The sequence below is a fragment of the Glycine soja genome, chromosome 12 (assembly GCF_004193775.1).
Source record: "Glycine soja cultivar W05 chromosome 12, ASM419377v2, whole genome shotgun sequence".
NCBI lineage: Eukaryota > Viridiplantae > Streptophyta > Magnoliopsida > Fabales > Fabaceae > Glycine > Glycine soja.
The window spans coordinates 4,796,319-4,823,295 of NC_041013.1; the positions used below are offsets into that span (position 1 = coordinate 4,796,319).

At 32.4% G+C, this 26,977-nt stretch overlaps 4 protein-coding genes across 9 annotated transcripts; 3 read left to right on the plus strand and 1 right to left on the minus strand.

Annotated features, from left to right (window-relative positions):
- Positions 1–3,301: 3,301 nt before the first annotated feature.
- Positions 3,302–7,977, plus strand: LOC114379527 (UDP-glucuronic acid decarboxylase 5-like). The gene is made up of 13 exons (XM_028338206.1): positions 3,302–3,404; positions 3,864–3,969; positions 4,640–4,726; positions 4,816–4,903; positions 5,307–5,398; positions 5,671–5,735; positions 5,837–5,925; positions 6,220–6,297; positions 6,408–6,501; positions 6,798–6,864; positions 6,943–7,006; positions 7,122–7,162; positions 7,583–7,977. The coding sequence occupies exons 2-13, from the start codon at positions 3,889–3,891 to the stop codon at positions 7,766–7,768; spliced, it is 1,032 nt and encodes a 343-aa protein (XP_028194007.1). The 5' UTR covers positions 3,302–3,404; positions 3,864–3,888; the 3' UTR covers positions 7,769–7,977.
- Positions 7,978–9,277: 1,300 nt separating this feature from the next.
- On the plus strand, positions 9,278–15,204 carry LOC114380372. Of its 2 annotated transcripts, XM_028339386.1 has the most exons (12): positions 9,742–9,795; positions 9,889–9,973; positions 10,728–10,924; positions 11,623–11,725; positions 12,205–12,287; positions 13,277–13,322; positions 13,445–13,501; positions 13,586–13,640; positions 13,721–13,821; positions 13,934–13,997; positions 14,094–14,227; positions 14,759–15,204. In XM_028339386.1, the coding sequence occupies exons 3-12, from the start codon at positions 10,752–10,754 to the stop codon at positions 14,930–14,932; spliced, it is 990 nt and encodes a 329-aa protein (XP_028195187.1). In that variant the 5' UTR covers positions 9,742–9,795; positions 9,889–9,973; positions 10,728–10,751; the 3' UTR covers positions 14,933–15,204. The 2 variants fall into 2 exon arrangements, with proteins under 2 accessions (XP_028195185.1, XP_028195187.1); XM_028339384.1 differs by lacking the exon at positions 11,623–11,725 and having other exon boundaries at positions 9,278–9,795.
- A 764-nt stretch (positions 15,205–15,968) lies between these two features.
- On the minus strand, positions 15,969–20,633 carry LOC114380373 (THO complex subunit 4A-like). 3 transcript variants are annotated; one of them, XR_003659701.1, is made up of 6 exons: positions 20,338–20,633; positions 20,078–20,233; positions 18,046–18,114; positions 17,781–17,962; positions 16,487–17,086; positions 15,969–16,291 (listed from the first exon to the last, which is right to left on the minus strand). XR_003659701.1 is itself a non-coding variant. In XM_028339387.1 (5 exons), exons 1-5 carry the CDS (start codon positions 20,497–20,499, stop codon positions 16,912–16,914), a joined length of 744 nt encoding a protein of 247 aa, XP_028195188.1. In that variant the 5' UTR covers positions 20,500–20,633; the 3' UTR covers positions 16,363–16,911. The 3 variants fall into 3 exon arrangements, 1 of the variants encoding a protein (XP_028195188.1); XR_003659700.1 differs by having other exon boundaries at positions 15,969–16,339; XM_028339387.1 differs by lacking the exon at positions 15,969–16,291 and having other exon boundaries at positions 16,363–17,086.
- Positions 20,634–24,080: 3,447 nt separating this feature from the next.
- LOC114379220 (glycine-rich RNA-binding protein 4, mitochondrial-like) lies at positions 24,081–26,631 on the plus strand. Of its 3 annotated transcripts, none has more exons than XM_028337838.1 (5): positions 24,081–24,353; positions 25,511–25,762; positions 25,906–25,974; positions 26,072–26,178; positions 26,257–26,384. In XM_028337838.1, the coding sequence occupies exons 2-5, from the start codon at positions 25,573–25,575 to the stop codon at positions 26,275–26,277; spliced, it is 387 nt and encodes a 128-aa protein (XP_028193639.1). In that variant the 5' UTR covers positions 24,081–24,353; positions 25,511–25,572; the 3' UTR covers positions 26,278–26,384. The 3 variants fall into 3 exon arrangements, with proteins under 3 accessions (XP_028193639.1, XP_028193637.1, XP_028193638.1); XM_028337836.1 differs by having other exon boundaries at positions 24,092–24,353; positions 26,333–26,631; XM_028337837.1 differs by lacking the exon at positions 24,081–24,353 and having other exon boundaries at positions 25,492–25,762; positions 26,333–26,631.
- Positions 26,632–26,977: the final 346 nt, after the last annotated feature.

Below are 26,977 nucleotides of genomic sequence, written 5' to 3' on the forward strand. Positions count from 1 at the left end.
AACTATTTTTAAATATTAATAATTTTATCTTTCTATTTTTTTAGCAGTTTTATTTTCATCTCTTAATTTAATTGTAATAGTTTATTTTGTATAGACCATGATATCGTCCTGTAGAAGCAATCATGTCCGAGCTAGTTAATAATTCAATTTGAATATATATTTCAGATTTTTTTAAAAATTCCTACAAAATAATCATCAGATTTTTTTATATAATTTTCAATTTTTATTAAAATGTAACAACTTATTTAGCCAATTTATTTAAACTTATTTGTTGAAAAAATATTTATTTTATTAAAACAAACAATTTTGTATTTTCTTAATGTGTTTGTTTAAACTGTTTTTCCTTAAAAAAAAGTAATTTTCTACTTATTTTAAAAAGTAAATCCTATCTACTTATTTCCATAAAATACTTTCATAAAAAAACACTTATTCTCATAAATAATTTTATGTATATTAACACTTATCCTTGCAATTATAGCCGAAAAATTTATGTATACTATATTTTCTTTAATCATTTATCTCTTTTCATTCACTCTCTCTTATTTTTATCTCTAAATTCAATTTTAATATTTTTTTATAAAAATGTTAGTAATTAAAAATAATCTTATATTATAATCTTTAATCAATAAAAGTCATTAAAGGCGGTACAACTTTTATTATATATCTTTTCATTATAATTGCATATTATTTTCTTAAAATAAATAAAGTAGTGGAGATGTACCAAAAAATAAATAAAGTAATCGAGATTAAAGCAATATTTTTAAGGATAGAATTAGATAATTTTTAAATAAAAAAATTAATCCAAACCCATCCAGAAACAAACAACCTGGTACGAGAAACAAAAGTTGACTTGATTCATTTAGATGGTTTTGTCTTGTCCAACAAAAATTCCACGTGAGCCCATGCAACTCTACTGAGGACACGTGGCTCTCCCAGATCGGAAATACTCGGCTTCGTCTCAAACAAGCAGAGGAAATCCATCTTCTTATTAATTCTCCACTATGGTATGCGTGTTTGTGTGAATCACATTTTGGTTTTCGATCTTTTAGATTATTTTATCTTTATTTATAATAATAGATAAAGGAAATATTTTTTTATTAACCGTTTTTTTGTTACTATATTTTTCAGATAATTATGTCTTTAATTATTAAAAAAATTAGACAGATTCAAGGAAATTATACGGTTATTTCTAAATTTTAAATTTTGTCCACTTTTTTTACATTGATACTACAAAACTACAGATGTAATGTTTATTCTTTTTTTTTATTATTTCCCAAACATTTTTTTATTCAATTCCCAAAATGTTTTTGTCTCTTGATCATTTTTTTCTTTTTAATTATGTTATACTTTTATCTCTCATTCATTCTGTCATTATTTCTTCGTTTTCAACATTCCATCATTCTCTTTCATGATGGTTCTCAATTATATTGTGTAGAAATGATGATTCCATAATTTGCACCCTTTCTTAGTTTTTTTTTTTTTACTTGGCATCTGCAGTTTGATTTTTTTTTTTCATATATGCATGATGTTGCAAATATTTTTGTTTATTTATCATCTTTTGCTTTTAGAAAAATTTATTTTATTTCCTGGGTATTACAGTTTGTTGCTTATAAGTTTGGATACAAAACATATTTCTTTTGGGTTTTAGAATGAAAATATTCATGCTTTTTGAAAGTTTTTTTCAATACATCATTTTTTTCCTTTTATATGTGAAGATGAGAAAATTTTCTTGAAATTTTATAAAGTGTTTTGCAAGATTCATCAGAATTGTTTATGCTAACTAGTATACCTCTCTCCTTATTCTTATTTTTTTAAGACATTACAGTAGATAATATTTTGGAATGCACATATTTTAAAATTGAAAGGATTCTTAATTATTTTTTAAACTTTTGTTTTTATTAAACTCCTTAAGTTATTTTCTTTCAGCTTACTAGTTTTTTTTTTCAATAACTACTTTTAATTATTTTTCTCCCCTTTCTTTTCTTTATTTTTTTGGTGAACTTTTTTTTTTCCCATTTGAAAAAAAATAAAAAAGAGTAACAAAGATAACTAATTATAAAAACCTACAAATTTGTTAATTAAAACTGCTCATTTTGTTAGTTTTAAAACCTACCAACTTATTAATTAAAACTGCTTATTTTTAAAATTTTAAAAATCTGCCAAATGAAAACTGCTATTTTTTTGTTGTTAATTATTTAGCAAACCAATATTTTAATTAAAACTATCCATTTTTAAATTTTAAAAACCTACCCAATATGTTAGTTAAGATTTAAAGGCTTGTTTTTATGAACATTTTATGTTAATCATTTTATGTTAAGTTTTGTTTTTTTTAATTTTGTTTTATCTTTGTGCCTTTAGGGAAAGAAACCATGGGAGTATATAATTTTCAATGTGTGGGGCTGCGTTGACAAATTATTTTCTTTTGTTTTTTATTGATTTGATTTTCTTTCTCTCATTTTTATGTGTAGTTGGGGGATTTGAAATTTGCATTATCATGAGTCCATGGGAAAGGTTAGGAAAATAATTGTGAGGAACATGGTGATATATATTGTTCTATTTTTTTATTTGATCATGTGATGCTTATAGTATTTAATTGTACAAATTAGTATTGAAATTGAATTTTAGATTTGTATTTGGTTAAATTTTATATTCCCATCAGGAACATCAAATTATGAAAAAATGATTTAATCAATAGTTGATAATGTTAGAAAATAGTTTTATTAAATTTTTGTAAGGTGTTTAAAATGACTTTTCATCTTAAAGGAAGTTTATAAAATGAATTTAGGTAAGCCATTGAGACATGAATATTCCATTACAAAAAAAAACATGAATTTTAATATCTTTAAGCTAATGTGTTCCTATAATGACTTCAATATAATGTCATCCTTAATTTTTTTTCTTCTAAAAAAAGTAAATAAAAAGATTAATTAATTATTTTTATTGTCCTAAAAATTTCTTATTTATCAAACGCTAAAAAAAGTAACACCATTATATAATTCTATAATAAAGTAACACCATTGTATAATTCTATAATTTGTGAATTTTGGATATAAATGTTTAAAAAAGGATAACAAACTCAAAATAACTATCAAAGGGAACATGACTTGAGAATTACAATTAGAAAAATGTTTGCATAATCTTTATTTTCTACACATTTTTTTATATTTACTTTATATATTTATCTATTTTTCTTTTTTTTATCACATAACTTACTTTAACTTCAATTTTTTATTATTATTTAAAAAATTCAGAGAGGCAGCCTCTCTCTTCCCCTGGTTATTATAACTCCAAAACATTATGCTATAAATACATAATAGTGCATTGCACTCACATCACATCCCCTTGCTTGCTTATTTCATTACTCATCCCCAGTTCCCGATTTTGCTTAACCTTCAATTCCAATCGTACGTATTTGCTTCCGTAGATATACGGTTTTATTTTTCTTTGCATGTTCTGTTTGTTGTGATTTTGATTTCGATCAGTCTCGTCGTTGCTTAGGTGCTTTCATTTTACGTTCTTCAACATTCCGTGAGTTTTAAGGCTTCTTTTTTTGTTTTTCTGATAATTAAATCTGTAAATGTTTTCATTTATTTTCATTTTTCTAAATTTGGCATTTGATGGAAGAATCTTCTGTGTTTTGGATCTATGTAATTTGGTGTATTTGGATTAGAAGAGTGGGTAGGTTTTTTTTTTTGGTTTGGATTGGGTTGGTCCTGTTCTCTTACTCTGTTTCTCCCCAGTTGGCCCTTTTATTTGATAGATTTGATGGCACTTGGTTTGGTTTATGAAAATTTTGTTATTCTGTTAATATTATCCAATCCGTTGTGAGAGCAAAATGGTTAACCTCTTTGAAATTGGTGCAGGAATTGAACGTCAGAGGTCCTTGCAATGGCAGGGAATTCTTCTGATGTACTGTCGCCGAAGCAACCTCCCTTGCCATCTCCCTTGCGTTTCTCCAAATTCTTTCAGGTGTATTGTCTTTTATTTATTTATTATTATTAACAATTTTCTTGCCACATTGTTGTTCTCGTCTGTTATCTGGATCGCACAATTAAAATTTATTGTTAATTGGCTTGATAGAATTTATTTTCTTTATACAACGGTGTTCTTTTCGATTTTTCTATCCTATGTACCAGGTGCATAGGATAAGAATATGGTTTATATATTGTTTACACTATTTATTAAATAATATGATCAAAATAAATATAATGGATGAACTTTGTTGTTGTGTTTAAGTTTGTTCTTAAGCTCTGCAAATCAGTACAGTTTACTATTTACATAGAATGCAATCACAAATCAAACCTTAAGAGCTTACTCTGCAAAATATGACTAACAGGCCAGAGTTATATCCAGGGAGGGAGGAGAGTGATAACAGAAAAAAGGGTTCAAAGTTATCCCTCTTACTATTACTGATGAGTGAAACTGAGTTTTTTCTTCTTTCATTTATCTATTATTCTATTTTATTGTGTACCTATGGTTCAGAATTTTGTGTATGAAAACATGCATCCTACAACTGTTGATTGAAATTTGTCGTGTGATTATAAACAGGGATTTTGTCTGAAAGAATCCCGTAGTCTGCATAACATAACTTTTTCTGGATGCCTTGTTTAACCAACATTTCTTTCATTCTTGACCATAGTCTAACATGAGAATTTTGATTACGGGAGGAGCTGGATTCATTGGTTCTCACCTAGTCGATAGATTGATGGAAAATGAAAAAAATGAGGTCAGCTGATTAGTTTATTGTGTTTTTGAGTAGTTTTGTTTTTCTTTTCAACGATTCTATTATGCTTACAAAACATAACTTCTAATCAGGTCATTGTTGCTGATAACTACTTCACTGGATCAAAGGACAACCTCAAAAAATGGATTGGTCATCCAAGATTCGAGCTTATTCGTCATGGTATACTCCATTTTTTCGTACTATTCAACGTGTCAACTATCTATAAATTAAATTGTTGGGCATATGATAGAGTGAAGGTTAGATTATATTTTGTCTCATTTGGAATTGGTAGCATGTGTGAACACTAGTGTCTAAGGTTGGAAACTGATTTATAGTTAATAGGCTGCGAAAGATCATTCTATCAGCAGAAGCTTTACAGTTGTTACACCACAAATTTAAGTATTTGATATTTCAGGTTTCAACCGTTTCTTAATCAACTGCAATGTTGATCAACTGGCTGTATGATTCTCTGGAAACATTAACAGTTATACCTTAGCGTATATAGTATATCGTGTTCAGAAGGTTTTTAAATATCTGAAAATTGATGATACTGATACACATTATCATCATGATCCCTTTGTAGATGTCACTGAACCTTTGACGATTGAGGTTGATCAGATCTACCATCTTGCGTGCCCTGCATCTCCTATTTTCTACAAATATAATCCCGTGAAGGTATAGTTTTGAGTCTTGTTTTGTGTATATTTCATTATCTTTTGCTTGGCATGCAAACATATTTTTCTCAACTGATAAAGGTTTTTCTTTTAACATTCATTGCATAGTCATTGGCCACTTTATATTGCAGTATATAGAATCCATGCATTCTGTGGCTTTCTGCAATCTGCAGTATATTTATTCTACTTCTGTCATGTGTCATATCTTGAAAGTTCTGTTTTTCAGCTTATCCTTGAGACACTATCTAATATGTTGGGAAATAATTTTTACAGACAATAAAGACAAATGTGATTGGTACACTGAACATGCTTGGGCTTGCCAAGCGAGTTGGGGCAAGGTTGGTAAATTGTCTTTGGAAAATGATAATTTCAGCTTCTATCATCAGTTGGTCTTTATTCTTTTTCTTCTTGTTAGTCTTAGTTCTTATTTTATTGGCAGGATTTTACTGACATCAACATCTGAGTTATATGGGGATCCTCTTGTGCATCCCCAACCTGAAAGCTATTGGGGCAATGTGAACCCTATTGGTATATGCTTTTCTCTTTGTCTCAATCTGTTTCTTGGGCTTCTTAAATGAAATTATATCTTCTGTTATGATTGTGAAAGATATCTGTGCAGTATAAACCATAGAGAGCTACTATTATTTAATTTTTGTATTATAAGGTGGCTAAAAGCATTGAAGTATGCATGCGCGTGTGAGACCTTTCTTTTGTCTCATAAGTATTAGCTCCTTAATGCAAGGTTGACTTTTTTTTAAGCAAAGAATTTTTTTAATACAATGTATTATGGTCTAAACACTTGATTATATATATCTTTAACAGGAGTTCGTAGTTGCTATGATGAGGGGAAACGTGTGGCTGAAACTTTGATGTTTGATTATCATAGGCAGCATGGAATAGGTAATTTCTTCTCTTCTTTTTTCTTCATAGTTGTCTGTTGCTCCTTGTTATAGCTGGTAGAAATTTTTCTCTGTAATTTAACTGAGTTTTCTATATTTCTTTCAACATAGAAATACGTGTTGCAAGAATCTTTAACACATATGGGCCGCGCATGAATATTGATGATGGACGTGTTGTCAGCAACTTCATTGCTCAAGCAATTCGGTAATTAAAGCATTTTTCAGTTTGTAGTTTATATGCTGTACTGTAGTGTTATTTCTACGTGCCTTGTTTGATCTGTTAATGATGGTTTTTGATTGCCACATTCAGGTATTTAGTTGAATGCGTGATGCATGCAATGGGGCATGCTCTTCACTTGCATCAACTATTGGTTTAATTATTTCAGTACATTGATTTTGTTCACTAACTGACTTCTTTGTCTGTCTACCCATTTCTAAATTGATGCTTGAATGCTTTATCAGTTGTCCATCATTTCTCTCACAGTCTTTGGTGTGTTTCAGTGGTGAACCCTTGACAGTCCAGTCTCCAGGAACACAAACTCGCAGTTTCTGCTATGTCTCTGATCTGGTATATTTCTCATTTGCATCTTTGTTTCATTGAGTTACTATTAGTATTTGGTAAGCTGATTATGTTTGATTGTGATAGGTTGATGGACTTATCCGTCTCATGGAAGGATCCGACACTGGACCAATCAACCTTGGAAATCCAGGTTAGATTTATATTGCAAGGCCCGTTTTTGAGTATCGTAACTTTTTTGAATTGTGAAAACATCTTTAATTTCTTTGCCTTCATTTAATTGCTGAAGTCTCTCCTGCTTTTTTCAGGTGAATTTACAATGCTAGAACTTGCTGAGACAGTGAAGGAGGTTAGTTCAAAGCTTTTATCCTTTTCAATACCGTTCACTCAATTAAGCTTGTGAGTAGTAAACAGTGATTTGAAACTTTGCTACCGCTCCGGGAGGGAGCTATTTTTATGGGGAAGACTGAATGTGTGCACAGTACGAAATTATTGCGTGGCGTCTATATGATTTAATTACTACACATTTTAACTGATTTTAATCCCTACTCCTACACTTTTTAATCTGTTTTAGTTCCTACAATTTTGGACAACAGAGACTAAAAGGTATTAAGAATTGTATGTGTAGAGACTAAAATGAGTAATTTTTAAGTCTAAACAGAAACTAAAACATAAAGATTGTGCAGGTATAGAGACCAAATGAATAATTAAACCATCTATATTAATGGATTTCTCGGAAAATAGTTTAATTCATACTCTTGTTTTGCAGCTTATTAATCCAGATGTGGAGATAAAGGTAGTGGAGAACACTCCTGATGATCCGCGACAGAGAAAACCAATCATAACAAAAGCAATGGAATTGCTTGGCTGGGAACCAAAGGTTAAGCTGCGAGATGGCCTTCCTCTTATGGAAGAGGATTTTCGTTTGAGGCTTGGATTTGACAAAAAAAATTAACTTATTTTCGCTCCTTTTATATCTAGTCAAAATATTCAGATAATAAGTGGGATGGATTATTCTATTAAGTTTTCCTATTTTTCCTTTTCATAATTATGATACTTAGGAAGTAGGGGTACCTGTATTTTGGCTTCCTCAATCAAGATCGTACTCTTGTTTCACAAAGCACTGCAGCAATCATGCCTTTGCAAATTTTGCCGGTAAAATTACTACTGAGTTAAAATTTTCCTATAGAAAAAATAAAACTCCGTGCTTCGTGGTTCTCTTTTCAAACTTGCGAGAGAAAATTAAGTGGTTGCATTCTTTAATATTCGTGATGTGATTTTCATCAAACGTCGTGATTTGATATTCAAGTTTTTTGTTATACTAAATCATTACTCTTTTTTTTTTCTTCAAGTGCACTTGTAAAGTCGTGATTGATTACAAATTTAAAATCAAACTGGGTTGTTATATGTCAGCGGTATTAAGTTCTGACTTTTGATGTTATTAATGGCCATGCTTACTATTTCAGTAGTATTAAACATGTTATTTGTGGGCGGTGATTATGGACGGAAAATATAAAAGACTATTCATACAACTATTAGCGTTTGACCTGCGTTTTATAAATGGACCACAATGAAAAGAGAAAGTGGGATAGGGGCTTCTAATTTGAAGTTTCATTTCATTAATGAATACCGACACTTATTAAAGAATTTAAAAGTGCAAAACCTTTCTGACAAATATTTTCATATTTACGAAAAATAATTACTTCTGTATTTGTTATGGCATTATAAATTTCAAAAAAATTTTGATTTTTTTATATTATAAAAAGAATAAAATTATTTAGAGTCTCATGACTTTCATTTTTGGAGATATCTTATTGTCAGGAAAAAAAAACATATTAATTAGAATTCAATTTCTATACTCTTCCAAATAAACATTATCAATATTTTCTCACTCATATTAAATTATTCTCATTTTATATCTATCTAATACTTTATCTTTTTAATTTATTTTTTATTATGAGTACTTCATCTTTTTAATTAAACATTGTCAATATTTTTAATTTATATTTGTTAGAAGAATATTTTTCTTTCTTTTTACCAAACATACATGGATCCAATCACAATCTTCTAAAAAGAATAAAAAAAAAATTTAGTGATCAATCCTTTTGTCCCATTCTTCAATAATAAAAAAGATTCTTTTCAATCAAATTTATTTATTTTTGTTTAAAATCAGAACTTTTTTACTGCATTTTATTTATTTTCTTCAATCATTCTTTAACTTCCACAAGGTTTGGGTAATCAATGAGTATATACAAAAAATGTTTTAACAATATTTTTTAAAATCTTTTTATTGGCCTAACGAAACTTGTTTAGCATTTTGCCAATTGAGATTTATTTCAATCCAGTGATTTAATGGATACAATCAAAGTTAAGGAAAAAGAAAAGAGAAGATCCGTGCTCGTGAATCAACGCAGCTCCACCAGAAACAAAAGTAGTAACTAGTAACGATTCACCATGTCAGTGCTGAATCGACAATTCAACAATAATAATAGAGTCAGTAAAAATGAGACGAATTCCACATTTCCACGCCACCACCTCAGATTGTTTTCATTATCCAAAAACACACCGCACCGCCGCATCCACGATTCCTTTTCCAGTAAAACACAAACGCATTTTAGTTTTTTAGTTTCTGCATAAAAAACAAACCCCTGCCACACTCTATCTAACCTTCTTGTTTTCCACGTTTCTTTCTACACACTTCATTTTCAAAACAAAGATCGTAGAAAAGCGGTTGCGTTCCGGTTCGGTTAATTAACACACCAAAACCAAACCAACCTTTCTCCGTCAACATTTAATTCCTTCCGTCGCTAGAAAAATGCCCAAGCCACGTCTGGATCGGAAAAATTAGGGCGCTAGGGTTTTGTTCGCTTCATCCCATTCTGCTTCGGATTCCGATCGGAAATGTCCGAACCTCATTCATCGCCCCGAACCTCCGCGTATCTCGACGCGCTCTCTCAGGCGATCCACAAGAAGCTTCAGCGGGTTTGTTTTCTTCTTCCATTTTCTCGCTCCTTTCTTAGCAAAAAGTGGAACGGGCAATTGATTTAGTTCTTGCGTTTGATGAATGCGGTGCAGGCGTTGGCTAATTCCTCGCAGAGGCGCAATTTGTTGCAGGAGCTGTTTGCGGACATAGCTTTAGAAGTCGATGACCGAGCCAAAGGTAAGTTTGCAATTAAAATCAATGCGTTATTCAATCTGAAGAGTTTCGTCCTGTTGCTACTGTGAGTCTTGTGATTGATTATAGAGTACGGAGATTCACGTGGCAACATGTGCTTTGAGCATGCTATTGGAGTTAAAATGTTTGTGGTATGCCCTGCTTGCTTACATTTCTCACGGTTTATATATAGAGAAAAAAAAAAAAAAAAAACTTAGATGCAGTTTTGTATGTTTTTGGTACCGTTCTTCAGCTGGAATTGGAGTTTCATCTCGGTAATTTGCGTAATAATTGTTTGCATTAAAGGTCAATATGGATTACTGAAGTAAAACTCTAATTCTGATAGAAGAATAGCACCAAAAGCTCCAATGGAACTGTATCTAAATTTTGTCTTTATATATAATTCTTTTGGAATGAAATGAAGCTTTAATCCAAGGTTAAACTAGCATATCTGTGGCTAAGAAAATAGTATTATTATGTCTTGCTAACATAGTTAGCTGCTCTGTTATGTTATGGTGCTCTATGAATGCTGGATATTCTTCATCACGTGTGATTGGGAACTTTATTGAACAAATGAGTATAATACAGGAGGATGGAGTTCACAAGAATCACAACTAAAATGTGGATATTTGAATTGAATCTAATAACGTGCAGGAACTTCTTTTTTCTTTCCTAGAAGGGGGAGGATGTATGTGTATTATCCTTTATTTGTCAAACAAGAGTTACAAAGTGCACATTTTCTATTTTTTACAAATAACAGATGTGATTGTCAACAAGGAAGAAGATGGCATTTCTCCCGCAGAGGATATTAATGATGGTCCGTTATGCTTCTATGATGTGCTTGCTGATTATTTTGTGCGAGTGTCTGAGAGTAGAAAACCTATCCTTGACTGGATTGTTCAACTTTGGAGCCAATCATTTGCTTCACATATCTTTGCCCTACTGTTTCACAAATGGGTATGTGAGCTTGTGTGTACTTTTGTCTTGTTGCTTTCTTGATGACGTTTTTCATGTGTGTGATTGTATGGTCTTTCGTCACTGGTTTTGAATTTTAACATTTGCAATTTAAAAAGAATGAGTTACTCAAGTAGCTTTACCAGTTTAGATTCAATTAAAAAGGTAAGTATTTGAAGTGCACAGATATCATTGTTTCTTTCACGATCACCATGCCCTTAATAATTAATGCAAATCAATGCCAAGTCAGACATTCTTTTAAACTGTTGTCACTGTGATTTATGGTTAACATGGTCATCCAAAGTAAAGGTTTGTCCATACATAAAGCACAGAGACATTGTTCACCAGGTGTCCAATTAAAAATTATTTTTTATTGGCTTAGACACATGCCAAACATGATTTGCACGCTCAACCAACCCTCCAATATGACTTGGCACTTTAGCACTTTAAGCATATGTCTTGTATAAAAAAATCTTTAAAACATGAAAAATGTTAAGAAATTTATCCATCACACATCCTTTGGGAGCATTGCTTTCTCTGTTCACTCATGTTCTTCATTATTCATCTCCATTCCTTGTTCCTCCCTTTTCCTCCTTTGTCTTTCCTGTTTGTCGATTCTCTTCTCCTAGACACTTTTTGTTTTTCGCTCCTTGCTATTCATCTTTTGGTTCCAAAACCGATAATGCTTACTGTGTTGACAGTCCAAGGTTCCAGAAAATTGCAAAAGGTGTTCCAGTTCAAGAACACCTCTGCAGTAGCCCTAGGTTCTTCGCTCCTAACGTCAACAGTTCCACAACCCCCGAGGTTCTTTCCTTTCACCAATTTTCATTCCGTGTTGTTTGTGGGCTGCTTACAAATTTCCATAAAAAAAGAAACATCCCAGTCAGCCCAAAATCAATCTGTGATTTTTTTATTTATTGAGAGGAACTAAAAAGAATATTTTTTGAAATTAAGGGACTAATAAAAGCAAATTTAAATTTTGGAGATCAAAAACAAAAAGTGGCCCAAATTTGAGGAACCAAAAACATATTTAAGGCTATTTAATTTCATTTTCTGTTATTTCACTTCTGCCTTATAAGGATTACAGATGGATTCTTCTGCTGTAAGGAGTCAATGTCCATATTTCCTAAGCAAACTTAAGTTCCTGTAAATTTCTAATAAGTTTGATGAATTACATGCATATATCTTCCATGCATCCTAGTTGTAGTATATAGTTTGCCAATAAAACATTTTCCATGTACACTTCCTGCTGTGTTGCACAATAACTTCATAACTTTTTGCAGTTATTTGAAGTTCATCTTGATAATCCAGAAGTGCTTCTCCGGTATTCATCTGCTCTGGTTCAAGGTGCCACAAATGTTTTCTGGTATGAGTACAGGCTGTTATAAAAGAAAACTTTACTTAATTGTCTATATTAGTAAAAGCCAAGCTTGGATTTGGATTGTCTGGTGTTTACTAGTTACCTATGAAGCTGGGACATGGCGATTGAAGGAGGAGTCAGGGTGTCCGACACAGTTCCAACACCAGCACAGGACGGAAACATTTTTGCAGTGTCCAACTTTTTATTTTTTATTTTTTTAGGCTAGGACACGGTAGCGACACGGCCCGGACACATCTTTTTTGCATAAAAAATTTTAAAAATAACATAAAGATTAAATTGTAACAATAATCAAATTTCCTTTGTAAAAGTTAAAGTTAACCTATTTTGGTAAAACTTTCACTTAAAAACTTTCTGCCTTCTGTTTTCTTAGATTCTTTTTGTAAAGAGATAAAGTTCTTGAATTGTGGAATATGATGACTCTCATTACCTTTTTTGTGAGGCTTATTATCATATGAAAATTATAAAGCTTAACAACTTATTTTAAGATGAATATATAAATCCTAATTATCAATTTAAACTTTTGTCATGTTGAAAATATATATGACGTGTCCCTGTGTCCTATGTGTTTTACTTAGTTGTATCCCGGTGTCCGTGTTGGAGTCTGTGCTTCATAGCTTGTTACAATTATATTGACACTCATTACCATGCCTGGACAAAACATATGAACTTCCCTATCATGCTCTATTCGGCTTCTAATTGGGAAGAAGAATATTTATGGGTGCTCTTCATTATTTTTCTTTTAAAAAATTATTTTATTAATATTTGTTGCTTTACCTGATTTTTGCTATGCCAACTCCATAGCAATCCATTCAAACCTATCCCCTTCATAAAAAAGTATAACAGAAAGTAATGGCAAATGTTATTAACATTTGTCTGCATGGGCTAGAACATCTGCTGTGTTACAGTGGACATGGTACCATACTCATTCAATCTGGGATGATATTGCAATAATATTTTTTTGATACCATGTACAGGATTGACATTCAAACAAATACAAGGCGATTCCAGTCTTTATTCCGGGTAAGTCCCTTGAAGGAATCTAATGTTTATTTGCACTGATATGGATAATCTAACTAATGTTGTGATTATTGCTTCCTTTTCCCAATTCTTTTGCATATTCGTTGTGTTTCCCTCGAGTTCAGTACCTTTTGGAAGATGTTGCATTAGACCACACTCGATTGAACAAAATTCCTTTCCAGGTCAGATTAACCCTATATAGTTTTTGGCATTATTTTTTCTGGTAATGTCATTCTAAAATTGTCTACTTTTCATTGTATTATCAGGCTCAGCGGGATACATATCTTATGCTCTCAAGGTTCATTCTATTTTACAACAAAGGTAGACAGACTGTTGGGGGAGTGCACTAACCTATGAATGATGGTGTACTAGGCTTTTAAAATATTACATTTTCTTTGCAGCTGACAAAATAGATGGCTTCTTGAAGCAATGTCCTGCTTTCCCAACTGCTTTCTTAGTTGGCGGTCCAGCAGATATACTTGTTACTGAACTCACTGATCAGGTACATTTGAATTACCTCTTCATAATTAAGTGTCTTATCCTCTGTTTGGTATGAAGAGTTGAATATGCCACCCTTAACGTATGGTGTTGAATTTTTTGTTGTCACATATCAGCTTCAAAAGCTAAAGGTGGAACCAGTGCTGCTTCATTACCTTTCCGAAATTAAGATCCTTCAGGGTACTGTATCAACCATACAGGTGCAATATTTGGACAGGGACTATTAATATCTCATGACTTAACTATGCCATTCTTGTGTTTATGTTAACGGCACAGGCATGGAATTGAGAATGACTACTAGTACGAGATTGAAAACTTGTTTGTATAGCTTTACTTCTCCTGGTGGTCCAATGTATCCCACTAGAGCCGTTCGACATGCAGCCAGGGAATCATTAGATTTACTTTTTCCGGTAAGTGTTTTTATCTTCTTATTATTATTTCGTACTTGGGCCAAATTAGCATAAATTTCAAGAGCTTCGTTCTTTCTACCCCATGCATGGCCGATTAGTTTTAGTTGTTGTTGTCAGAATAAATTCACGGTAGCTATAAACAAGAAAGTGAACCTCGTTAACTAAAGTGTTTCACTTCAATTAAAAGCTTATAAGTTTTGTTGAATAGGTAGCAATATTATATGATTAAAGTATGGTGCAAAATTGTTTAGGCGACCAATAGACCGAGAAAAATAAAGTTCTTTAATGAAGGGATTTATAGCGGAATTGGCACACAGATGTTGCTATTATTTTTTCTTTTGGTTATTCAACTGATTTCTCAAAGGGCAAACTGTTCATGTATATTCCTCACAATTCATGTTTTATTTCGAGGCATATAGCATATGGAACAATAAGACCTTAGTTCTTGGGAGTGAGCTACATGCATACACAAGCAATGTTCCACTATTATATAAATAATGATAGTGATGTTATTGTTATACAATGATACAGGTGGGACGTTACCCGCGGCATCTTATTAGTTTGTTCTTCAGGTTGCTTTATCCGTGGTATTGGCCTTCCTCTTGTTGGAACTTCGTGGTTTCTTGCATTCAGGCTATTTTTTACTCCGTGCTGGGGTTTATATTTTCTACGCGGAATAAGATTGCCAAGCCAAAATCACAATAGATCCTAATATCTGTACAGAACCTGCATCATATCTTCCCAGCCGTCGTGAATTCTTAGAGCCTTGACCTTTTTACTTTTTCTTTAGTGAAAATTTGTGTACAAGCAAGCTTGCTTGCTAAGGCTATGTATATTTGTTGACTATGGCAACAGTAAGTTTATTTAGGAGTGTAATAATTCTGTTCAAGTTATGGTCAAAAGACTTCATAGCTGTAGCGCACTGCAGCAATTTATCGAGAAGAGTAAGATGGATGAAATGCAAATATTTGTTAATATTTTCTTATAATTCCTTTTTGACAATTTAAAAGAAAAAAAATCCAAATGTGTTGACTGTGACAGAAGAGTGGTTATGTGTTTAGTTAACATTAAAGCATTAGGATAAATTCAAATTGAATCCTTAACAGAAATAATTTTTAATCATATTTTTACTTGATCAATTTCTAGATTAGTTTTTCAGATGAACTGGAGGGGGAAAAATGTTGACTTATATATTTTTTCATTAAAGCAAAAATATTTTCTTCTCAATTATCAAAAATGAGATTCGGGGGAACGATGTTTTAAAACCTTAAAAGTAAAAACTAACTAGACACAATTAACCCGTCCTTTATTCCCGGTATCTCTAATTTTGCATCTCTTTTCTTTATCCAAAAATAGAAAACTTCTAATTATCAATGTATTGACTGCAGCAGTACTTGGATTTATAGAATCATTAATTTACCACAACACAGTTTCAGCAAGTTTAAAACACGGCAAGGGATGACATCACAAAAATTCACTTGTCCAGCTATACTTCAACCTACGTTAAACAGAACAAGCTGAGCATATTATACTACGTGATGGATTAACGCCCGGCTGCCCCAACCCCAATGACATAAATATTCTTTGGCTCTCGGACTGCTGCTACCCAGTTAATAACAAACTCTTACTAAAGGATAAACGTTGCTAGGTTTAAAGGAAGTTAACAATACCCTTTCTTTCCCATAGCTAGGGAGGGCATGTGTATCATGTTTCACCAACGCCTGTTAACTTAAAAAGCCACTGACTTAAAGCAAGCACTTCTATCAGCTGTCCTCTCAGCCAGTTCCAACCAATAACTAAGATGGCCTCAAAGAATGGACCTGCTAACCCGCAAGAACACACACTTCTCACAGATTCAGTACAAGGAAAGCAGGGTTACAGCGGGTGTAAAATACACAAAGCACAGACAACCGGACATGAATGAGCATGACCAGCAAATGTAAAATAAATACTAACTCCTATAGCATCCTTAGCCAGGAGTGCAATCTTCATCTGTAGGCATGTATCTTGACCAGGGCAATCGGCCGATGAAGTCAAATAGAACAGATGATAGATTCCATCTCACTAGATAATAAGCCAAAATTACCAGAAAGTCAGGAAAGAAGTTCACACCTAAAACAAGTACGAACATCTCATGATAACAAACCTTAATAAACTATATCAAACTAGTTTAGCACATGACAATGTCATAAAAATAACAGAGATCACATGACTCTTTTCCGGGGATGAGGGTGTTAAAAGAAGAGGTAGGGAATCTACCTTATTTGAAGATTCCAGTGTGTTGGTATGGTTTAACCAAAACAACAAAGCAGCTGTGGGTGAATTCTGTAGCCTGCCACATTTTGCAGCCAAACATTTCTTTGTACATTGATAGACGTGATCATGGTTCCCACTTCCATAATCCACTTGTTAAAACAAATTAATGCCAGTGAAGGCAAGCTTGACTTCATGTTACATGGTGATTTCTGATTCGTAATCCATATATCATACCCAAGGAAAATCAATAATAGACAACATAAGCCCAAACTCCATATGGCAAGTCTAAACGTTTTAACTTGGGAAATCCATTCCCTTTCCCTAAAAAGTAGGCCAGTGCAAAAGATACATAAACACATGGTGTTCCATCACCAAGTTCCTAATAATCATAGATGTAATAGCTAGAAAATAAAATATGGCCAATTCCTTCAGTTCAATTGCATTGCCTCTGCATGATACTTCTCCAAATCAGCATCAAGATCATCAGCAGATACCTTTTCGCCACGGCCTCCTCCACCACGACCTCTTCCCCGTCCCCGATCCCTTCGAATGCCTTGCCCTCTTCCTCCTGGCCTTCTTAATGCCCCACCTCTTCCTTGTCCACTGAGCCAGTTCAACAACACACGGTCATCTTTAATGCAAAAAAAGACAGCCAACTAAACCATCACAACCAAAAAAATATTTCTGATAAAACATTAAATGCCATCTCATGACATAGTTATTGATTCAAATTAAAATGCTAAACACAAAATCCAGAAGAGAAGATAGAACAAAATATGGAATCTTGTATGGGAAACAAAGAAACGCAGCCTTCATGCATCCGTAGAGAATGATAGTGATTTAAATTAACTCTAGAATGGCAATTCACTTATTCAGGGTCACTTTTACAAAAGTAAAATGAAAGGACAGACAGTTATCTCAACAGCGAGCATATGGTAGGGCATCAAACAGTTAAGATACTTCCAATATGTAAAAGGAACAATAAGTAATTAACTCAATTAAAAATATCCAAAAGCTTTCAGCCATTTTAAAGAATGAAAACTGCTAGCAACAGGGACACTAGTAACAGTCATAAACTAATTGCAAACACCATAAAGCAAGAATCGTTAAGTTTTCTAGTGAAATTTGAAATGAATTCAATTTCAAACCATAGAGCGATATATACACATTCATAATCACCAGTCAAATCTAGGGGAAAAAATCTAAACCATAGAATGTAAGAGAGGTTCCTGACTCCAAAAATCAAATTAAATAAGAACATATGATTAAAGAACAGAGTCATTAAGCAAGTGCATACCTTCGAGGAACTCCATTAAAATTTCCAATAGCTCCGTTAGGAGCAGGAGCTACACCAGGTGTGGAAATGTTTGTTCCCACAATTTCAATCTTCATTGGTTTCCCATCTAATTGAACGTTGTTGTATCTCTTTACAGCAGATACAGCATCAGCTCGTCGTGAAAATACTACTTCTGCTGTACCCTATTAAAAAGAGTTTTTCTAAACTACTGCAAGACAGAACAAATTGACCAGAAGGACCACATTATGTCAATAAGATAAGATACCTTTGATCTGCCACTCCTGTCATAATGAACCGCATGCCGTTTCAAGTCACCCACTTCAGCAAACAATTCCTGCATAGTAAGAAAATTGAATTTCAAACTTTGATCATAAAACTAAAAGAGTGTAACACATTTTTTATTATTTTGGAAGAATATATTATTGCAATTAAATATTTGCTTTCTTTCTCAATAAAATAAAGAACTAGGCATATTAGATTTTGGGGTAGAATGTAGGCAGACCAAGGTAGTCAAAGGCACCAAAAGGCATACCTAAGGGACTGTTAGAGAGTTGGTATTGCAAGGACAGGGAAGGGAGGACATTGTTTTATTATTTTTAAACTTAAGAGAGTTATATAAGGTTTATAAAAGATTAGGACTTCGAATTTATATTAATCTATCATTTTAAAAAATTATCAAACAAGAAAATATTATTCAAAATAAAGTTTGTCCTAATTGAGATGTTTGGAAACAAATATTTGTTTTGGAAAAATAAACTGAAGCTCTCTTAGGAAATTGGTAAAAATATGTGCTTAATTAAATTGTTTACTCAAACACATCAAAGAACATATTTTTGACTTTTTTTTCCAAAATGAGTAACAATTATTGTGTCTGCATGAGGCCCCAAGCAGAGGAAAAGTAATAAGAAGCATAAAGAGCAACCAGTTTGAAGATACAGGCTAAGGTAGGAGAGTGGAATAGGTCTCCCACCATGAGAAAGTTATTTAACATTGTTAGATATATTGATAATTAAATCTATGATCAGGATTTTCTTTTTATTTTTTTAGCTTTTTCCCTTTCTACCCCTTTTCCTGATTCTCTTTCCAGCCCTAATTTCAGAGGCTGCTGTGGTAAAGAGAAAGGGTGTGGGGTTGGAGTGCGGCGCTGCAACTTGCAGCGGTAACTGCGACATTACTCGTAACAGGAGCGGAAGAGATGCTGCCAGAGGGTGATCTCTTGTGGTGCTTGCAATGCATGTGATAGGGGGGATGTTTGTGGAGGCACTGCCGCAACAATCTCTGGCCGGAGAGGAGTTTAGTACAAAAGGAAGGAGAGAAGAAGGAAATAAGAGAAAACAAAGAGTTGCACCGCCGCCAAAAATCGCTCCTAGCAGCGGACGGCAGAGCGCTGCGGTGAAAGAGGAGACAGTTGATCCTTATATTCTTGAGAATTTTACTGGTCTCTGTTATATTCTATCTTTTCATGATTGATTCTCCTTACGTTGGTCCTGATATTCTCTAGTTATGGAAGCGTGGTGCTTGAGAGGGGCTTGGTGTGAAGGGGGCACACCTGACCAGACTGTGGCTCACTCAAGCACATATATTGTTCTGTTTTTTAATTTCATCTCTATTTGTTAAGGTGATGTACAAATGAAAAAGGTGTTGCTGGTTTGAGATCCTCTATCCTGTGTTGTGTGTGTGCGAGAATAGGGGGAACTAGATGGAGGAAGAAGGAGTTGAAGGGGGAGTGTCGCGGCAGCACGACGATGAAGAAGCCAGAAAAAAAAAAAGGGAAAGAGAGAGGTAGAACAGAAAAAGGAAAAAATCTTGGTCATTGATTTAAAAATCAATACATCTAGAGGTGTTAAATAACTTTCCCATGGTGGGAGACCTAATCCCCTCTCCCACTGTAGCCTGCATCCCAGCTTGAATTGATATGGTGACAACACTAATTGTGTGTTTGTTTTCACAAGGAGTAGCTTCTGAAAGATACAAAGTGAAAATCCGCAGAACCCAACATACACGAAATCACAAAGATACTTGCACAAACATACACTTCACAGTTCACATAACAGTAACCTGTTGCATCCCTCACATAATTTGTTCAAGTACCTTCTTCCTTTGTAAATAAAATAAAATAAGGGGCCTCTCCCAAACTATGCAAACACTAGCAACAAACAATACAGAACAAGGAATTCTTACAAACTCTCAAATATCACCGCCATCTCTCATACTAAAATTCAGCGCGAAAATTCAAGGTCATGCCAAATAAAAAAACAAAACGCAAAGTACAAGAAAAACAAAGAGATGATTATTACCTTAATATCATCATTGGAAACACCATAATCCAAGTTTGAAATGTAAAGCTTGGTCCCAGTTTCTATGGAAGCCGCACGACCACCTTGAGCAGGGTACCCCGCCGCAGCCACATGCTGATCTGCATATAAATCGTGCTGCCACGTTGCCTCCGGCGCCTAAAACAGATCATTAACCAAATCCAACGCAAAATTAGGGTTAGAAATCGAAAACCGAACGCATCGAAATTAAAAACTAAAAAATAGATGAAAGTAAAAGGTACCTTAGCGGTGGCATAAGGTGCGGCGCGGTTGGCGGCACGGTTGGGGAGCCGGCGAGTAGGTCCGGATCCGGAGGGTCGGGTCCGGCCACGTGAACTTCCGGATCCAGACTTTTTGTTGTTCTTGATTATGTCGTCGAGCGACATATCCATGGCTGCAGACATGTTTGCTGGTTCAGAGATAGGGTTTCGCGCAACGACGAAAGGATCTGATGAGAGTGAAAGAAAGGGGAAGCTTAGGGTTTCGTCGAGGAAGTGAGATACGGGAGAAGGGTGGCTGGTGATATGATAGATTTAAGGCTTTCCCTGTTTACCTGTTTTTTTTTTTTTATCTATTTGTTCTTCTATTTTAAAATTAAAATATTTAGTTTTTTTATTTTAAAAAATCAATAATTTTGATATTTTTATTTTAAAATAGAGATATTTAATTATTTTATTTACGTCTTGTTTTTTTTTCTTTCTTTTATTCAGTTAAATCATAAATCTAACCTATTTATTTAACATATCATCAAAAATAATTTATTTAATCATAAAATATAAGAAAAATTAAATATTAAATTAAAATTATGAATTTTTAAAATATAAAAATTAAATGATTGTATTTTAAAATAAAATTGCATGTTTTTAAAATATAAGCACTAAATATCTTAATTTTCTAAAATAAATGATTAAGTTGTAAACTGATATACAACTTATAGATACTAAGATATTGAGAAGAATGGTCTCTCTGATTGGATCTTTAAAGTTTTTAAATCTTTTTTCTATCTAAGCCAGATAAGATAACATATCAAAGTAACCACCAGATAAGATAATTTTTAACTAAATATTGTTTTCGAACTAATTATATTAATATATAATTTATTATATATTATTTTTTTCAAAAATATTATATAATTTTTAAGGGATAAGTATATATATTGTGAGTATTGTTGAGTGTTGACGTGAATTCATTCTTATGGAGAGGGGTCGGTAAGTATAACTTTTTTTTAAGGGATAAGTATAAATCTTACAAATTGGATAATGGATAGTGAATAATTATCGTAGTTAATAGAAAGAAAATAATTATTTTCAAAAATAAAATAGAAAGAAAAGAAAATTTAATTATTTTTTTTTAAAAAAAATTATCTTATAGGAAATAAAAATTACTGAACACTAATTGTCAAAACTAAAATATGATATTATTCTGGTTAGAGAAAATTCTCAAAAGTCGTCAAAAAGATCTGCTATTATTTTTTTTTTACAGCAAAAGATGTCCTACAGTTAGTCCATCTGAGTGTTTTTATGTGTAACCCTTCAAAATGTCAAAAGGTTTAAACTAGTATTGTTGGTTGGTTTTCTCCTATCGCAGAAGAGAAATCCTTTTGTGGGATGTAATTTTTTGTCTTAGCCTCTAATTGTCATAAAGCACATATCATATGTAAGAGTACTTGACCATGGACCGAGTTTAGACATCAATGTTTAGGCTAGCTTTAAGTAAGCACTCAAGAAATACTAAATAGGTATATATTTTTTAATATTATCATTCTGTTTTTTTGGTATTGAAAGGGACTATAAAGTCCAAAGAGAGAAGATTACAAAGGAATTATACCAGCGGTAGCAATTCTCCTAACATCCATGCTAACCAGAGGAACTAATTAGGTTGGAGGATGACCAAACCTCATGAGATATAACTCTATCTCACAAGCCATATTAGCTAAAGCATCAACACAATGATTTGTCTCCTTGTAAGATGTGAATAATTGAAAATAAAGAATTGCCCTGCACGAACCAAGTTGGTCCAATCACACACCCCATTGAGTCCCCCTTGATGCTATTGACAATAGCAAGAGAATCAACCTGCACATGCAATATTTGCATTCCTATATTATCATATTATCATTCTTAAGGATGTCATTTTTTAATTTTGATAAGTTTTTCATAGTTTAGTATGCTGTCATAGATATTCATTTTAGTTCTTGTAATATGTATATTTTTATTTTTCGTCCTTAAAATGCTTTAGATAATATTTTTTTCATTGTTCACAATATTTTTTTTTTATTTTTTATTATTCAAAGGGCTTTAAGGACGAAAAACAAAAAAAATATATTTTACAAAAACTTAAACAAAAAAAAATTATAAGGATGAAAACAAAAATAATGCTAAATTGTAATGATGAATAATATATTTAAGTCTTTTCATACTATATATTATCTCACAACTATGTGTGTGTCCTAAAGAGTATTGAATGTATTAAGATTTATTTTCATATTATATATTATCTTGCAATTATTTTCAAATTTTTAAATATATTTAAGCCTTTTTATATTAATATATATTGATTAAATGCGGGTGCATTTGGATTTTTAATAGAAGAGTTCAAAAATATCTGTTTAGAAGAGAATGATAACACATGTTTATTAAATGTGGGTGTGTTTGAGGATAAAATCTTTTATAATGATAACAAATATTTAAAATTTAGTCCAAAAACTCAAATTCAAAGAAGCAACTATTGGGATATTTTTGCAAATTCAATAGTTATGTTTGGTAAAATATTTTAGTTATTTTATAACTTTTTTTATTAACTTAAAAACTTGTTTGATTGTTCAATAAATAAGTTTTTCTTAGTAGTTTTTCAATAGAGCTTCTAGCGTTATTTTTTTTTTAATGTTACTTGAAGTAACATTTTATAGCATTTCAAAAAATGTTAACTTCTAGTTTTTGATATTTTCTTCTATTTTTATCCTTAATATATTTATTCAACTTCCTAGTTATCCTTTTATAAAAAAATCATGATTATATTATTTTTTGTCATTTTACACTTTTCAATCACGTCAATAATTAATTTTATTGAATATTTGTAACTTAATAAGTTAAGTTTTAGCTTCCAACTAGTTTTCTCAAAGATAACCTATATGTAAATTTAAGTTTGCAAATTTTAATCAAAACATACATTTGGACTAAGATAAAAACGTACTATGTAAAAGGCTAAGATAAAAATTATATGTGTGATAGTATAAATATGAAAGAAAAAAGTTTTGATGTCTATGACCTGTTAAATTTTGAATCTAAAAACTACTAAAAGTAGCTTCAAAAGTGACTCACATTTGTTCCTCTAAATCGTATAATGGGAGAAGTGTCAAGCATGTTGGTTAAAGCTTTAATCAAGTTTGAGTAAAAAAAATGAACCATTAACATTTATTGATAAAAAAAAATTGACTAACTCTAGACATTTTTATTGGTTTCAAACACACACATAGTGGGGAAGGAAAGGGAAGGGTTTTATTCAAAACAAAAAAACAAATGAGTCTTTAATTCTTAAACTTTTGGTGAAACTTGGTTTTGGTCTGCACTTTTAAATTGATGAATTTAGTACTTCAACTTTTGAAAGTATCTTAATTTAATATTTCTTCATGTTTAAACTTAACATGGAAGTTTTTAATTGTCACAAAGTTGAAAGACAATTTAAATTCATAGTTTTTTAAAGTTGAAGAACTAAATTAATCAATTTAAAAGTATAAGGACGAGAATCAAGTTTGTGTAAAAGGATTAATACAAACATTTTTTTCCTAAAGGAAAGTTTTAAAATTTGGTGTGAATCACACGCTTTTAAACTGTTTTAATTTAAAAAATTTATCTGAATTTCTTTTTCTTTTCTTTCGTTGACGGTATCTATAGTTTTAAGTATTTTAGAATGACAAAAAAAAAAAAAAGCGAAGGTGTGAAGAGAGAAAAGAAAAAAACGTGATTTGTGAAAATAAAGGGTTTGTGGATTCTGCGGCCCATGTACGATTAACATGGAGCAAATAGTTTTTCTCCGCTCACTGCGAGCACCTTTGTTGCACGGAGGAAAAGAGGGCTTTGTTCATCTACCCAATCTCCATGCATGCTGTGAATCATCCAATTCCCACCCATGTTCTCTCAATGCAGAAAACCATTTTAACAGTTCTATTTCTTACCTTGGAGTTGCATTGCTTGGAGTAGGAATCGCTCTAGATTTTTTTCTTACAACTGGGGGAGGAAGTGGATTTGAGTCTTCATTGGTAATCTTTAACCCATAATTGTTTTATTCCGAAATTTTTTGCATGGAGATTGATTTCACTTTTCTGTGGGGTTATGCTGGGTTCTATTCAAGTTTCCCTCACACATGAATTAAACCTTCTCAAGAGCTTTGCTGTTTGAAAATTTAGTTACATTTAGTTTATTTGTGTATGACTCTGAACCATAATGAGGTGAATGAGTAACTAGAACTGAGTTGAACTCTTTAAAAGCAATTATTCCTCATTGTAAGCCTTTATAGTTTATACTTAAACAGGGGAACAGTTACTTGCTAGGAGAATAATCCTAAATCCTAAAATATGGTGTATCAGTAAAACTCTTGAGAAATCTTTGAGATTAGATTAGTACTTAATGTCTGGAATGATCTCATGAACGTAATCTAATAGCCCAGTACACATAAAACTCTTCTTGATAACAATATTAGTATAGAAAGGAGCTAAATAAGTGTCTAAAGTCTGATTGTTTTTACATCAAACATTTGTGTTTTAGTATTGACTAGAATTGCTAGTCTCAGGTGCTGGTCTTTGCTACTGGAAACACATGTCTAGGCCACTAAGGTAGCTTAGTAGCTTTAACGTGATTTAAGATGGAGTAAACAAATACCAGCTATAAGGATTATACTTGAGTCTAATTATTTCAGTTAGAATGATCATAAACCTTGCTCTATAATCTCTTTTTCTCTATCAAATTAATTGATATGTTATGATTGTTTCATGCTGCAAGCATGTGACACCTTTCCCTTATTACACTCAATTTATTATTCACCAGTTAAGAGAATTATTGCTTATAAAGTGAATGTTATATTTTACTCTGTTGTGTGATCTTGATTGCCTACTTGCATTATGGTATGCAATTGGCACTTTATATCAACGTTTTGTTGCCATCAAGTTGGTTCATGCAATACAGAACACAACATAATATTGTGAATCAGTCGAAAGTATAATTACTCAAATCTAGTAAGTAGAGGAACCCTGTGTAATTGCTAACCTTGTTGGTGTAGTATATCCTATTGACAAATTAAGCATACTCACTGTAGACATTGATTCTTAATGGAGATTTTGTTTAGCTTTGGGATTATACTTGCAGATCAGATTGGAAGTAACTGAGAATTGATTTGTAGTTCCTCCTTTTCACTCTTTAGCTGGAGAGTGTGTCGTTTTGCCTGTCATTGTAGGGAACCAGGAATGGAATGGCTTAGAAGAAATGTATGTGAAAACGGCTTGTGGTTTCACCCATAGCCTGCGGAAAATGCTTTATTGTGTTTCGGATATCAATTTAAAGTTCACAGTTATGCAAATAACCAGTGCATTAGTGAATGGCAGCGCTCTTCGTTTCCACTTACCTAGATTTCTATGTGTGCGTCATCATTCATCAACCAAGTTGTTTGTCACAGGTCTTCTCCAGCTTCTTTCTTTTCTCCTTTATTTTTTAAAAAAATACTAATAATAATTGCACTTTGCACCTTTTGAGTTTTGATAATTCATCTTGAATGTTCAATTTTAACTGTTAGTTTTTTCATTTTGTTTTGCAATACAGGGCTTTCCTATGATACCAATGAACCGATTCTGAGAGATGCCTTTGGGCAACATGGTGAAATCATTGAAGGTAAAATCAAAGATCCTTTTCTCTTATTTTGAGTCCCAATTTGGTCATGTAACTATGTTGCAGTTGCAACCATTTCATTTTTTTTTTTCTTTTGCAGTTAAAGTAATATGTGATCATGTGACTGGGAAATCAAGAGGTTATGGATTTGTGCGGTTCGTTTCTGAAACTACAGCTGCTGCAGCTCGCAAAGAAATGAATGGCCAGGTTTTTAATTTTTTTAGTTCCCATTTTTATTTAATATGAATTTACTTTTATATATCACTGTCTTTAAAAAATATGCAGATTTACTGGCTAAAAACTTAGCTTCTATTTCACCCAACATTATTATATGTGGACCTTGTTCCTTATCATCTCACAGATACTGGATGGAAGACGCATTCGGGTGAGTTATGCACACAAAGGCGAGCGACTAAGTCTGCCAAACAATTCATAAAACAGTTCATGGTTGCAACATATTCACTTTCTAACTGTGATACTCGAAGTCTATAGTTTTGGCTTTTAATTTTAGCCATTCAACGCACCTTTTTTCATTTGATGGCGATCTAGATAGTCTCAGTTTGTTTCGATGGCTTGAATTGTTGTTCTCATGTTCCTTGACCTTGAAATGCTAATATCCGATGAATAACAAAATATAATTTAGGGTTCATTTTGTTTTGATGGATGGCTTGAATTGATGTTCTCATATCCCTTGCCCTTGAAATACTAATATCATATCATAAGATCATTGACAATATATAATTTGGGACCAAGCTGTTTTTCTGTTTGTTTCTTCTTTTCTTTTTTTTTCCGTAAATTGTTACTTGAAATAGAAAGATGAGTGTGACATATTGGCAACAAAAGTTCATCTTTAGTTTCCCATTTTATTTTCTTGACACTTATAATGGGATTACTAGTTATTCAACAAATATTCTTTATAACAGATAACTTAAAAGTTCTATTATATTTGACCATTACATGAATATGCACATATTGGAAAATGGAATGATTATTTTTCTGTTTTCAC

Bases quoted from the DNA above. Each gene is read 5' to 3' on its own strand.
- LOC114379527 (XM_028338206.1), top strand. From the start codon at position 3,889: ATGGCAGGGAATTCTTCTGATGTACTGTCGCCGAAGCAACCTCCCTTG. The intron at 3,970-4,639 runs GTGTATTGTCTT...TCTTGACCATAG, and splicing joins GTTTCTCCAAATTCTTTCAG to TCTAACATGAGAATTTTGAT. The intron at 5,399-5,670 runs GTATAGTTTTGA...TAATTTTTACAG, and splicing joins ACAAATATAATCCCGTGAAG to ACAATAAAGACAAATGTGAT.
- LOC114380373 (XM_028339387.1), bottom strand. From the start codon at position 20,499: ATGTCTGCAGCCATGGATATGTCGCTCGACGACATAATCAAGAACAAC. The intron at 20,234-20,337 runs GTACCTTTTACT...GATCTGTTTTAG, and splicing joins CACCTTATGCCACCGCTAAG to GCGCCGGAGGCAACGTGGCA. The intron at 17,087-17,780 runs GTATGCACTTGC...GAACTGGCTCAG, and splicing joins TTTAATGGAGTTCCTCGAAG to TGGACAAGGAAGAGGTGGGG.
- LOC114379220 (XM_028337836.1), top strand. From the start codon at position 25,573: ATGTATGTGAAAACGGCTTGTGGTTTCACCCATAGCCTGCGGAAAATG. The intron at 25,763-25,905 runs GTCTTCTCCAGC...TTTGCAATACAG, and splicing joins AACCAAGTTGTTTGTCACAG to GGCTTTCCTATGATACCAAT. The intron at 25,975-26,071 runs GTAAAATCAAAG...TTTCTTTTGCAG, and splicing joins ACATGGTGAAATCATTGAAG to TTAAAGTAATATGTGATCAT.
- LOC114380372 (XM_028339384.1), top strand. From the start codon at position 9,715: ATGTCCGAACCTCATTCATCGCCCCGAACCTCCGCGTATCTCGACGCG. The intron at 13,323-13,444 runs GTAAGTCCCTTG...CCTCGAGTTCAG, and splicing joins GATTCCAGTCTTTATTCCGG to TACCTTTTGGAAGATGTTGC. The intron at 13,641-13,720 runs GTAGACAGACTG...TTTTCTTTGCAG, and splicing joins CATTCTATTTTACAACAAAG to CTGACAAAATAGATGGCTTC.